This window comes from Cervus canadensis, chromosome 8 (assembly GCF_019320065.1).
Source record: "Cervus canadensis isolate Bull #8, Minnesota chromosome 8, ASM1932006v1, whole genome shotgun sequence".
NCBI lineage: Eukaryota > Metazoa > Chordata > Mammalia > Artiodactyla > Cervidae > Cervus > Cervus canadensis.
The window spans coordinates 31,665,396-31,679,605 of NC_057393.1; the positions used below are offsets into that span (position 1 = coordinate 31,665,396).

At 53.8% G+C, this 14,210-nt stretch overlaps 1 protein-coding gene across 4 annotated transcripts in view; it reads right to left on the reverse strand.

The window, feature by feature from the left end:
- Positions 1-14,210, reverse strand: part of ZFYVE27 (zinc finger FYVE-type containing 27) — a 101,981-nt gene that overhangs the window by 74,623 nt on the left and 13,148 nt on the right. Inside the window, exons 7-13 of one of the 4 annotated variants that reach the window (XM_043475796.1) lie at positions 13,601-13,740; positions 12,951-13,022; positions 11,746-11,766; positions 11,448-11,592; positions 7,022-7,068; positions 6,649-6,730; positions 4,035-6,033 (exon numbers count right to left, since the gene is read on the reverse strand). In XM_043475796.1, the coding sequence (XP_043331731.1) occupies positions 5,969-6,033; positions 6,649-6,730; positions 7,022-7,068; positions 11,448-11,592; positions 11,746-11,766; positions 12,951-13,022; positions 13,601-13,740 (572 nt within the window). In that variant the 3' untranslated portion in view covers positions 4,035-5,968. Of the gene's footprint in view, positions 1-4,034; positions 6,034-6,648; positions 6,731-7,021; positions 7,069-11,447; positions 11,593-11,745; positions 11,767-12,950; positions 13,023-13,600; positions 13,741-14,210 lie in introns of those variants that run through there. The other 3 variants (XM_043475794.1, XM_043475797.1, XM_043475793.1) reach the window with 3 other exon arrangements.

A 14,210-nucleotide genomic window follows, 5' to 3' on the forward strand; every position in this document is an offset into this window, starting at 1 on the left:
TATCTACTTCACAGGCTGGCCGAGCGTTAAGTGGAGAAATGCAGGAAAAAATACCTGGAAACAGGGCCCAGCCATTTAGAAATGTTCATTAAATAGTCATTAGTATTTTTATTAACCAAAGGTCTTGACCTAGCACAGTGCTTGCGCAAAATAAGTCCTTATTAAATTCCTAATTGATTTGTTAACCAACTAGGAAATGCTTCTGGCAGGGAAGGCAGGAACATCTAAAGGCCGTAATTGTTACTTCTAGAAGGGGGAGAGAGTCTACATTTGGGGTTTCATATCAGAAAATACATACCTGGGTATGTAGGGCAGTAGAGGGGAGAAGACATATAATACTACACTAGCCCTCAGTATATCAAGCCCATTAATATATAAATAACCAAGTACTTTGGCATTCTTTCTTAAACGTCCCAGTGTAGGTACTATTATTATCCCCATTTGTTATTTTTTAACTAATTGTTTAATTCGGCTGCACCGAGCAGCATGCAGAATCTTCAGTTCCTTGACCAGGCACTGGACTTGTGCCCCCTGTGGTGGGAAAGTGCAGACCCTAACCACTGGACCACCAGGGAATTCCCCATCCCCACATTAATGATGAGGTGGCTCAGTGGTAAAGGACCCACGTGCAACGCAGGAGACCTGGGTTCAATCCCTGGGTCGGGAAGATCCCCTGGAGGAAGAAACGGCAACCCACTCCAGTACGGTCTGGGAAATCCCATGGACAGAGGAGCCTGGCAGGCTACAGTCCACGGGGTCACAAAAGAGTCGGACGCAACTTAGCAACTAAACAACAATTTTAATGATGAGGAGGCTGAGGTTCAGAGAAGTTAATGAACTTATTGAAGGACACACAGCTGTACTTAGCAGTGTGGTGAGGATTTGACCCCCACGCTCTTAACCCTGGGGACTACTGCCTACAGGGGGCAAAGCCGAAGACAGGGGGGCAGGATCGGTGTGGAAGCAGCTGTGCTTCTGTTACCCTGCCTCACAGGAAGATTTTGGGGGGCCCCTGCTCAGATCCCACTCCAAGGGCACTAAGAGCAGCAGAGAGGCCAGTCTTGAACACCCCCCTCACCCCTCCTCCCCTCTCAACCCGTCAGCATCCAGCCTCTTGGGTCCCACAAAGGAAGCTCACATCCCACAAGTGTTCAGTTGGCTGTAATCCTGGCTAAAGTTCACTCCTTGGGAAATCCAATGTGGGGGGTGCTTGTTGCTGGAATGTGTGTGGCTGGGACCCAGTGTCCCAGCTCAGACAGCAGGCTCTGCTGGGGCCAGGGGGACCAGGAATCCCCAGCCCCCAGCTGTGCCCGAGAATGGAATGTGCTGCTCTGGGTGTTGAAAAAGACTCAGCCAGGGAGGTGGGGGAACTCCTGCCACAAGACTGCCTCTGTTCCCCTGGAGGCTGAGCCCACTTCACTAGGGCTGGTGGTGGGAAGGCCCCTTCCATTAGCTCAGCACCTCAGAAACTCCTGGAGTTTGTGGGGGCAAGGCAGAACAGAGGGTAGGTGACAGCCAGGACTGCTATGGTGACCCAGTTTTTCTCTGGTGCCCAGAAGCACCTGTGACACAGTTCCCACCAGGGCTCCACGGTATACTATCTGTGTGACCTTGGGCAGGTAACTTAGCTCCACTTACTCATTGGTTAAGTTAGTAACAGAACATAGCGTTGGGGACTCTCGTGAGGTTTAAATGAGATGGCACACTCAGCACACTGCCCACTACGCATGCTCAGTAAACACAGGTACTATGATCTTAAAGCCACCAGCTGCAGGAAAGATGCTGGAGCCAGGGCCCCTTGATGCCTCGAAGGTTCCATGGAGACAAAGAGATGATACTGGTGCTTCTCTTGGCTTCAACTCTGAGGGCTAAGTGACCAACGACCACAAATCCGGAAGACCCCAGAAACCAGGGCCAGTTCAAGGTCTGCCAAGGATCACTGGAGACTGCTCCCCACCAAGAGCAGCCCACAAAAAATGATGGAGAGAACCCTCAACCCAAGTCAGGCTGTGGGAGCTGGCTGTCCATCCATGTCTGCCCTAGACCTGGCTCCCGTCCCCTCACTGGGTCCCCGAGAACAAACCGAAAGGCATCTTTAACACCAAGCATCCAATTCCACAACGGACAACCTGCCCTCTAGGCTATATGCCTTCGGTGCCCTCTATGCTGGAGACCCCAGAGAGCTGGAAGGCACCACCCACTCCTCGTAAAACCCTCCAGGGCTCCATTCTCACTTCCCAGTGCTACCTGCACGCTGAAGCTGTCCATTGCTGGCCTGCTCTGAGGCCCTCACATGCACCTCAAGGGGACAAGGTACCCTTCCTTCTTCACTGACCCCAGATGATGAAAACCTTGTTTCTCACGCCCCTGAATCCTACATCCTGAAAGCTCCTCAAGCTATAGTCTGTATTCCACCAACATTAGACATTGTTTTCATTTTCCCAACATAAAATATTGACTCTGCTTTTTCAAACTACAGTCTGGCCTCATTCTTTCCTGAATAATAATCTATAATTATTCTCTGGTTTTAAAAAAAATCGCTGTTCTAAGCCATGTGGGGCAGAGTTGTTTTGCTATTCCTGAAGACTGCCAGGAAGAGAGAAATAAGTTAGCGTTTATTGAGCATTTACTATGTGCCAGGCACCTAACTTCCCACCTAAAGTGGACTGTCTTATTTAATCCTCACAGCAACCATATGAGATAAGAGACCACTCTCCACCCACTTTACAGATGAGTAAAGCAGCACAGACAGGCTTGGGGGCAAGCCTCCCCCTGTAGCAACTCATTCCAGCGTGGGTGCAGTCAATGTAGAATAGGGCCAAGTGTGGAGCTGGCCCATCACAGCACCTGCCTTTACTGCCACTGGGATGCTCCCTGGCAAGTGCACACTGCTCCGGCTCTGAGGAAAGCCCCTCTGGCTTCATCCTCCAATGTGGTGGGGAACTGCATCTTCACATGGATGCAGTGTGGCTCCCGCAGTGAGGGGCTGGACTGGATTAACTCGGAGCATCCCTCCAAGTGACCAACCGGGACACACACTCTCCATGAGAAGAACTTCCTTCCTGGGCCTGTGCTCTTTTGCTCAAAGACCCTATTTTCCACTCCTCCAGCATTTCCTCTGGACTACCAAGCTGCTGAAGCCACTTTGGTACTAAGTACTGTGAACATGCTCTTCTGTCAAAACTGCCAGAGCAAGGTTCCAGCTGCTTCCCTGCCTCCTGGGGCTCCTCGGGAGCTGCTGGGGGTCTCTCACACTAGGGGGAGGTCCCAGACCAAGGCCTCAGTGCAAGGACTCCCCAAGCATCGCAGTCCAAGGTGCACGTGCATGGGGTCGTGAGGATGTGGCTGAAACCTGACCTCGACCCCAAGGCAGAGTCCCTCTGCCCCCACTTTACTGCCTCAGGCCTACGGTCTGGAAGACACCACTCGCAAGACTCCACGCCAAACCTTTTGCAGCCACTACTTAACTCCCCTGGGCCTCAATTTCTTCCCCTGTAAAATGGGAAGAAAAACAGAACCTACCTCATAGGACTATCTTGAGGATTAAATGAAATAATGTGTATGAAGCGCCTCTCATGGTGCCTAGTGCCCAGCAAACAAACACCCCCCCACCCCCTTCCCCCAGAGCACAGCTCCCACTTCCCATCTCACAGCCAATCCTCTTTCCGGCTAGTTCTCAGCCTCCCCCGGAGTTGATCCTTTCCTGCTTTCTCAGAGGGATTAGCTAAAATCTTTCCATTCTAAAGCCTGCGTGGCTTAGCATTTACCGAGTTCTGGTCCTAACCCCAAGCCCTGGCCCTCACAATGTGGTCACAAGACGGCGCCTCAAGTCAATCCGACAGGCATCTCGCTGAGCACCTCCTGCGCAAGGCACAGCTTTCCTCCAACCCCAGCTCACACACGACCTCAGCCTCCATGGCCCCTCCGCCCCGTCCTGAAGACACAGCCCAGGCCTGCAAACCTGGCCAGCACTGGGGGGAACCTGGCTCTCCAGCCTTAGGGAGAGGGGGAAGGCAAGGACCAGAACGAAAACATAGAAAGGTTGAGGCCTCTTTATTGACAATTCTCCATATACAAAGACATCCTTGTAGTTCCTCTCCAGTGTAAATAAAGCATGAGCACTTAACTCATATCTCAACAGGACCAAGGAGCTTGAGGAAGGGGGTCTACCAAGGCCTGCCTGGTTCCTCAAGGACTTGCCCCTCTGGGCCTGAGGCAGGCCCCTGGCTCCTAGACTGACTGGCTGGGAAAGAAAGCTGGCCTAGGATGAGCCCTGACTCCCAGCCTGCCTCCTCACATCCCAGCTGAGGGTACAGAAATGTCTCCACCTCCCAGGCTCTGAGTTCCAGGCAGCACCCTAGGGCAGAAGAGGGCCCCCATCCTCCTGATCCCGTTTCCTGTGCCCCATGTTCCCGGGAATCATGCAATAAATAAATAAATACTTCAAAAAGGCAGGGAAGCTCCTGGGGAAGGAAGGGGTGCCTGAGCCCGCTCATGGCTTAGGGAGAGACACTGAGCCAGCCCTTAAGAGTCCAGGGTGAACACAAACTACTGCAGACAGGATGGGCACCCCAGGTGGCCTTATCCCATAACTGAGGCTGTCCTGCTGGAGATCAGCCCTGGAATCTGAGACCAGCCTAGCGACACCCCACACTTCCCAGGCCCCCAGAGGTCAAGAGCTTCAGGACCTCTGCTGAGCTCATCTGACCTCACACTCACTCCATGGGACAAAGGGCCAGTGAGGGAAGCTGTAGCTCTAGGCCAGAGGAGGTGGCCAGGCTCTAAACATGGGGAGCAGGAGTGACTGAGCGCCCAGCATCTACCCAGCAGAGCTGAAAACACTAGGATAACATGTGGGCTGACAGTCTGTAAGCCAAGGTCTCTGCGAGGTGGGGCTGAGGCCCTCTGAGCTGCTGCGGCTCCCCGTGTTTTGCTCTGCTTAATACTGAAGGGTTCTGCCAGGCCCTCCTCTGAGAGAATCTGGGAACTCTGACCCTGTTTCTAGAAGTACTTTTGGTCTTGATAGCCCTGGCCATGCCCTCTGGCGGGGAAATGAGCTCCTGACGCCTGCAGGAACACTCGAATAGTAGAACTGGGACACGGTGCAAGTCCTTCTGCAGGCTCTGGAGGGCAAGGGCCTGGCCCAGTACCCAGCGGGGGAAGAATCGCTTTTCCCAATCTCTGACCTCTGGCCTCAGAGAACTCCCAGGCATTCAGGGATGCCCAGAAGACCAGTCCAGACCAGGCCTGGCTCACTGCTGCCCTCTAACTTCTACTTCCCACCCAGCCCTGAGTTCCCTAACACCCAGAACAGAGCAAGGCAAACATGCCAGTCCTGGTTGGGGAGCAACCACTACTGGCCATCCGCAGGAGTGGAGGACGGCTCCAGAACCCGGATGCAGACAGCGGGGGCAGGGAGGGGAAGCCTACCTAGCATTCAGACCACATCTGCCCAAGGCTAAGGGTGGGGAGAGCGGGGTCTACTGCTGGCCCCGGGGAAAGGCGGCCTCTTGGACCCTGGCCCCTCTTCTCACTTGCTCAAGGTCTGGTTACACGAGGCACACACAAACACAGTCTCTCTCTGGGCTTCGGGGGCTGAAAAGGAGGAAGAACTTGGTGAGATGCTTCCTCATGCCCTCTGGCTGATTGCCCCTCCAACTGGAACCACCTCCCCTCCCTACCCCACCCCACCCCACCCCAAGCCCTACACAGACCACCCTCCCCCAGCCTACAAGCTCACTGTCCCAGCTCACGCACTTGCCCTCAGAGACTTCTCTTTCCACGGGACCTGGGGGTTCCGGGAGTGACCATGCCAACAGCAAGCCTCTCCCAGATATTCTATGCATTAGACATTATTTTGGCACCAAAAGAATAACTTTTAAAATGCTTTTTAAAATAAAATACCAGGAGAAAATTTTCCAAAATGTTTTAACAGTGGTTATTATCTCTGGGTGGTAAGATTACAAGATTATTTTTCTCTTCCTTCTTCTTCTGTATAGTAATTTCCAAATCTTCTAGAATAAGCATATGTAACTAGCATGACCAGAAGAATGAAAAAATAAAGAGACTCAATTTAACATTGCAACATATTACAAAGCAGTCTGTAATACATGCTCCCTCTTTTTTAAGCACATGCATATGAATTTATCCTATGTGTGATGGCATTAATGACCCAGATGGGTCCACGCCTAATAATTCTTTCTGAGAGAGATTAGGAATGTCTTCCTTTCTTTGGTTTTTTGTTTTGTTTACAATGAGTATGTATGGCTTTTATTGAAGGAAAAGAAATTATGCTTTTTATTTTATTAAAAACATTACCAAGGCAATGAGAAAGATACTGAGACTGAGGATGGTGGTCTCCCTGAGGAAGGCAGGCGTGGAGCTGGGGAGCCGGGTGAGACTGCCCACGCTTTATCTTCTAACTGCAGTGAAATGGTCACTGGTATTCACTATTGGACTTTATAATTCAGATACATTATATATATATGCTCTTGTCCATGCAGCAAATATTTCCATTTTTCCTTCCTTAATGGGAGATGGAGGACACCCCGAGCTCCCTGGACCTCTCACTGGCCCTGGCTCCTTCCCACATGCAGCACCCCTCTTAGAAGAGGGAGGCAGACCCCGACCCCAGCCTGCGCCACTCACCTGTGGCCCCCATGGAGGACCTGGGCACCTTGAAGGAGCAGCACCGAGAGCAGAAGCTGTTTCCACAGTTACTGCAGTTCCGCTGCGGATGAGAGCCAAGGTCAGTCTCTGATCCCCACCCCCGGGCACTGGGGACAACCGTACGAGCGGGGCAGTGCCTGAGCAGGGCAGGACTGAGACCAGAAGGGACATCCCACGGGAAGGCTGGTGAAGGTGTGGACACAAGGGAGGGCAGACCTGCTCCTTTGAGGAACCATCCGACCAGACCCCAGGCCTAACGTGGCCCAGGGAGTCAGACTTCACCTGTGACGTGGCACTATGCCCCTACATCTCATCCCAAATCCCCAGCAAACGCACCCTCGAGGAGACTTACCCTCTTCTTCAGCACTGAGAAGGTTGCCGAGCAGCCCGTACAGCTCCCTGAGAAACAGAGGCAGCAGCTCAGCTCTGACCCAGCCCAGACATCTCAACTCTCACCTCCTCCTGGGTCTTCTACATGGGGACACTAAGGGCGCCAGCCCAGCCCAGCCCCTTGGCTGGCAGCAGAGAGCAGTCCACAGCCAGAAGGAGAGGTTCAAACCACGAAGGAAAAACCAATGTCCCAGACTACACAAAGCTGCCGCCCCTGCTCCTACCCGGGGTTTAGAGATCTCCACCCCCACCTGCAGGTCCAGCCCAAATAGAAGAGCATCCAGCAGAACCTCCCCCTGAAATGACACCAAGCTGGGAGGGACCTGACAATAGGCATCGCTCCGATGATCTCAGATGAAACCTGCCTGACACAACCACTTCCAAAGTTTCTTCTTACAAACACTCTGCCCACAGCTAGAGGGAGAAACACCTCCTGAACACCAGACTCCTGCTCCCTGTCATCTGAAGATTCCAGGACAGTTCAGAACCAAGTGCCAACCAAGAAGACTTGCAGGGCAAGAGGTGAAGTTCAGAACCAGGTGCCAACCAAGAAGCCTAGCAGGGCAAGAGGTGCAGGCACGTGTGTGGTGGGCGGGCCAGGATGGATACCGCCAGGGGAAGAGATCCTGCCTAAGCTACCAGATACAACAGGACCACAAGGGTTCAGACCAGGTTGCAGAAGAAGCAACAGCAGCTTAGAAAATAGCTGGGAGGGGGCAACAGGGGTGCAAGAAGAGATGAAGATGGGGAAGAGAGGACTGATCATTCTTTTTTCTTTTCCCCTTTCTTGGTCACATCACACAGTATGCAGGATCCTAATTCCCTGTTCAGGAATTGAACCCGTGTCCCTGCAGTGGAAGTGTGGAGTCCTAACCACTGGACCATAAGGGAATTCCCCCGATCATTCTTTGAGAAACTACATCAAGGCAAAGGGACTTAACAGAAGCTGTGCTTGCTACCCACCCATGCTTGCAGGAAAATTAAAGAAGGAAAGGTAGGCTGTGACAATGACACAGTCTGATGAAGGGCGTACACGCAGCCGAAAGAAAAAACCCAAAAGGATAGAGGAGAGGAAAGGCCACGCTGGGCCCTTATGACTTCCAACAAGCTCCTGAAGCAGAAGCTAATGAGAACAAGGAAGTCCCAAGGGCTGCTGCCAGAAATACTGACCACAATTCAGCGCAGAAATCTCCATGCAGATGAGGGTCACTGAGCCAGGGGAGAAAAGGCCGGGGTCCACACGAGGCAGGAGGGTGCTCACAACAGGGGACCAGGGAGCCCAGCCAAAGGTTGTGGGAAGGAAGGAAGCTGGGCTGGGTCCTGGAAAAACCCAGGAGGGGACAAGACTACTGAAGGACATTTCTACAACTTGGGACCTGAAGACCTCCTATGATCCGATCAGAGCCAATTACTAGGTTCAGGGCACACGGCCGGGCCTCCAGGACCACCTGTCTGGCCAGGTACAGAGCACCAGGCCTCACCTTCACACAAAGGCCCAAAGAGATGTGGTCCCTCCCTCTGTCCAGCCAGAGTCCCCCAGAGCTCTCACTAAAGGGGGACACACTGCCTGCATTGGAGGACAGGGGACCCAGCTAGAGCAGGGAGAAACCTGACACCAGTGGGTCTAAGGGCAATGCTGTTGCTGTGAGTCAGCTCACAACCCAGGCAGAGCAGAGGAGACAGGAGAGCACAGCGCACCGCCGGCAGGTGGTCCCACCCCAGGAGACAGGCTGCTCGGGGACTCTGCCCCCAGCACTGAAAATCAGGGCAAGGCAGCCCACCTCTGCCTCTCCTCAGCAAGCAGCATGGGCCGGGGGGAAAGAGCTGGGTCAGAGACTGACACTCTGGCCCCTCTCAACTGTAAGGAGTACCAGCGCCAAGCACCCCAAGGCAGTCATGCGGGCTAACAGAACAGCCACGCACCACGCAGGGCCAGGGCCAGGGCCGGTTCTGCATGCTGACACTGGCTCAGGCAGGCATGTGGAGGAGAGAACCCCTATTCCTTGCCAAGACCTACCGACTCTTCCTGCCTGTTTTCAGCAAAGGTCCTGGTTCATCAATGTGAGGATGCCCCGGGGGCAAAGAGAGCAGAGACCAGCCTGAGACCACTGCCAGGGCGACAGTCACAGAGCCTCCAGGACAGAGTGGGCCCTTCCCAGTAGGACTCCCCCACTTGGGAGGCCATGGAGAGGCTCATGAGCAGCCTGCCCTCACTCCTCCCGTGGAACCCCCTCCATCCACTGGCAGCCAAAACAGAAGAGCCCCCAGAGCAGCTCACTCACCCAGCCCTTCAGGATGCAGACCCCAGAACAGAGCTGCTCTACCTGCCCTCACAGCCAAGAGCCCAACGATACCTCAAGGGAGGGAGAGCAAGCAGCCCTGAGAGCGGAGGGCTGAGGGGGGCTTAGGAGAATAATTGTCTTCTGCCTTCACCATCCTCGGGGGAACCTGACAGGCCTTCACCCATCTCGGTAGGGATTATCTGAACCAAAAGCCAAATACAGAAATGGGATAGGCATAAAACCGGGGCACTTCAGACACCAGGGAAAGGGAAGAAGGTGAGCTAGAAAGAATGAGGGAGTGAGACCAGATAAGGTGGATCTGAGTTACAACTCAACCAGGTACTGGCTGAAGACTCTGGCCAAGTCACTCTTTCCAACCTCAGGTTCCTCACCTATAAAGTGGGAACATCTAAGGGGCTTTATTTAAAACTCACAGATATAAAAGTATAGGTTGCCAGAACAAGAGCATTAAGTCTGGTGTAATGACATCTGGGACTTCTGGAACCTGGCTGCTTCCAAGGACTAAGTGAGATAGTGTATGTCGAAGCTCACTGGACAGAGAGCAGTCGGCAGCAGTCAGCGACCAGCAGAGATAAAAGCAAGGGGTCCTGAATGCCTGGAGGCACTCGCAGAGCAGAAAGAAACAGGGTGTCCCAGGACGTCTAACACTCAGGAAACAACTGCCCTGGTCGCTGCAGGAGCAGGAAGGCAAGCCCTGGAGCGCCCAGGTCAAACACCTCACGATAAACCCCAGGGGCTTCCTCGGAACTCTTTCCCACCAGACCTCATGGCACAGCCAGCCCATCCTCCTCCCTGTCTGCTGACAACTGGCAGAAGCAAGGCTCTGCCTTAGGACCAGGGAGACCCCTGAGTCTCTGCTTCTCCAGGCTCCAGTTATAACTTCGTCTGGCTTGTCTCCCGCTCTCCTGATCAGAGCCAGGCCTCCAAGCTTGTTAGTCAGCTCAGTTCTGTCTGACTCCGCAACTTCATAGACCAGAGCCCTCCGGGCTCCTCTGTCCACAGGATTTCCCAGGCAAGAATCTTGGAGTGGGCTGCCACTTCCTTCTCCAAGGGACTCTGCTGACCCAGGGATCAAACCTGGGTCTCCTGCATTGTAGGCAGATTCTTTACCATCTGAGCCACCATAGAGGTCCCTCCAAGCTGTGAGGACAATCAAGTCCACCTTTCTCCAAGGTCACATTCTTGGACCCACCCCACAGTCAGTATAATGAGGACTGGCCAATCTATGGACTTGGCTGGGGAGAAGGGAAGCCAGGGTTCTATCATCCCCAGGAGACAGTGTTTCCTTCCATTTGCTTCCAATCGGACTGGAAAGACCCAGACAAGTGCCTAGGCACCTGAGGGAAAGACCAGGGCCTCCGTGCCCCTTATGAAGCACTTACTATGAACCAGCCAGCAATGTGCCAGCACTTAATAGCATTATCTCTTTTGAGACCTACAGCAACCCTGTGAGATAAGAACTTGTACTATTCCCTTTTGTCACTGTTTAGTCACTCAGTCGCATCCAACTCTTTGCGACCCCATGGGCTACAGCACGCCAGACTTCCCCGTCCTTCACCATCTCCCAGAGTTTGCCAACATTCATGTCCATTGAGTCGGTGATGCCATTCAACCATCTCATTCTCTGCCGCCTCCTTCTTTTGCCTTCAACCTTTTCCAGCATCAGGGTCTTTTCTAATAAGTCAGCTCTTTGCATCAGGTGGCCAAAGTATTGGAGCTTCAGCATCAGTCCCCTTTTACAGAAGGAAAACTGAGGCACGGGGAAGTTAAATCATTTGCTTAAGGTCACCTGGCAGCACTGGGGTTTACCTGGACACTCAGACTCCTCACTCAGCCAGCCCAGTCCGCAGCCTGCTGTGGCTCTACCTGCCTCAGGTCCCAGAGGAGCACTTCCAGAACTGAACTCATCTTCCCACGAGAAGTAATGAGGACAGAGACGCGAGAAGGAACCCACGCTCCCTCCCTCACAGCCCCGCGGTGCCTGTGCTACCTCCCTAGGGTGCCACGGACACAGCGCTGCTCCGCAGAACACAGCACCTCTGCCCCGAGGCCGGGACGCCTCCCGCCCGCCTCCCCCAGCCGTACCCAAGTTGTTGGTCGGGTACCGCTTGCGGAGTCGCTCGGTGAGCCGTGACACCTTGCTGCGCAACACCTCATTCTTGCTCAGGAAGCCGTTGTCCTGCAGGACCAGCTCGTCCTCTGCCGGGCACGGGGACCCCTCGTCATCCTCCTGCGGGAACAGCTCCTTCCAGTCCTGTCCCTTTGTGACAGGGCTCTGGGACCTGCATGCGTGGCAAACCCCGCGAGGCGTGGCAACCTCGGCTCAGTCACCCTTTCCCAACTCCCCCCAGCCCCTGCCCACCTCACCAAGGCTCCTACTTACCAGCACCACCAAGTGGGTCTCCTGCCTCCCAAGGTGCAGGGGAGAAGAAAAGAAAACAGAGAAGATAGCAAGAAGGAAGCTGCCAGGAGGGGTTCCCCAAGCAAAAGGAAGCACAGGAATGCTACTACACTGACTCTGAGCACGTACTGAAGGGCGATGTTAACAGAGACCCCATTAAGGACCCCAACATCAATCAGTTGGGGAGAAGCTGCATACTCAAGAGTCACGACTTAAGAGTCCACAGTCGTACATTCAGGTTTTGGAGAAATCTCAGCTGTAGAAAATGGAAACGCCCATGCGGATGAGGCTACGGTAACAGTAGAGCCAGCGGGGTGAAAACCATAGGCCTGGAGGAAACTCCCAAGACCTCCATTTCCTGTATCCCCCACTTTACAAGAGTCACAAAAAGAAGTGAATTCCTACTATTTAAAAAAAAGCCATAGAGCAAACATGACAATAAATGGCAAATGCCACCAGGACTCAGTGACCGGGGATGACAGGAACCGGTGGGAATTATGTGACTTCTCTGAAGGAGACAGTCTCTCCTCAGCTACACTGACCGCTGCAGACTCAGGGCTCCCAGAGCTGCTGAGTTTTTAGAAAAACTGAAAAATCCAGAGTTTTTGCTATAGTCTCTCCAATTTTTAAATATCGGCTAAAAAATTAAAGCTTTGCGTGCCAAATAAAACACTTCTGCAAACTACCAGTGTGAACCATTGTCCTAAAACTAGGCAGACTGTTGAACTTTCTCCAACCCAGCACTTGGCCATGCAACTGCTTTCTCCAGCCTCCCATTCTCACCCCTCAAAGGGACATCTGACGGACCTCATCCTTCAGAAGAGCAGGCAGAGACCGGGGCAATGCCTTCCTCCAACTCTGCCTGCCCCACATCAAAGGCGCCAGGCCCACAGTCTCCAACCGAGGCAGTAAATGACCCACCTCCCCCAGTGGGGCGTTTCCCAGAGGCCTCCAGAGCCACCCCCGCCCTGGGCACCCAGGACAGATGCCAAGGTCAGCAAGAGGACGGGCAGAGGTTAGGTGGCATCCTTTTAACCAGTGAGTCTGAGCGCAGGGCACATTTTACCTTCTCACTTGGATATAAGAGAACTCTAAAAACCCAGACTTGGAATGTGAGAGGCCACACGGCTCCAGGACCACCCAACTTCTGACCTGGTCAGCTGAGGGTGCTGGGGAAGGCCACCCACCTCAATCGCATCTTTAAACTCCTCGTCAGGCTCGGCCTCCTCTGCCTCCTCCACACTGCCTGGCGTGAGGTCCTGGGAAGAGAGAACCTTCAACAGCCAGAGCAATGACAGCCCTACCCCCAGGGGAGAGGCCACCTCCCCAGAGCCAACATCCAGGTTTCTCAAAACAGTGGTTCACGCCTCAGAGGAAATGGCACAACTGCCGGAAAGAAGGAAGTCAGGGGAAAGACAGCGGTCTCCACCCAAGCAGGACAGAGAGACGGACCACGGCCACGAAAGGCCCGACAGTGGCTGGAGAACATGGGGGTTGAGAGCAGGAGCTCTGGAACCACAGGGCGGGGTCTGAGACCCGACCCCACTGACTGCGGACAACCACCCTGTGCCTCAGTCTTCTCTGCTACAAGGAGAATCATCTCATTCCCAGAAATACCCTACACCTCAGGGGTCTATAAAGTACGTGAACAGCAGAGTAAACACTCAACGAAGCACAGCTCTTGTTACCACAGTTATTACTATTAAGCACTTCAGAGGAGGCGGGGCGGGGAAGGCGGAGGCCAGCCCAGCAGCTATGCAGTATGAGCAGGCTGGTAACAGGGAGGCCAGGCAGCCTGCTCACACCAGCCTCTGCCCGGGAGGTTAGGGGCGCTCACCTCTGTGGGCGTGGGCGCCGGAGTGCAGTCCGCCAGAGCGCCCTTCTCCCCAGCATCTGACGGTGGCGGGCTCTCGAAGGCACTCTCTTCCTGCTTGGGGTTCATCCGCCGCTGCAGAGATGCCCTATACTCAGACACCACTGCCCAGGGTGAGGAGAATGGGGCGGGAGGCAGAAACAGGATGGAATGAGTGGTGTTCTGGGGGTACCCACCACTGCACCCGGCTGCCTCTTCTGGCACCCACTCTCGGCTGCAGGAAACAGTCACCCTCCTAAGTCTGAACAAGTTACCTAACCTAAGCCTCATAAACAAGACAGATATACCAACACCTACCCCAGGAGATTGTTAAAGAGAGATTAAATGCAGTAAGTGCCCGATAAATCATGGCTTCTATAATTAATTTCCAACCACAGGGAAGAAAACAAGCATAGCAATCACCCAAACATATGTACAGGCCCAGGCATCTGCGACGCAAGGCCTCAGCAGACTGCCTTACTGCTTCAGAAACCAGAGGGCAGACGGGTACTCTGGGATCACACAGAGACGAGGCAGTGATTCCTGGGGACTGCACCCTGGAGGTGGGTGGCAACACTGGGAAAACATCCCTCCC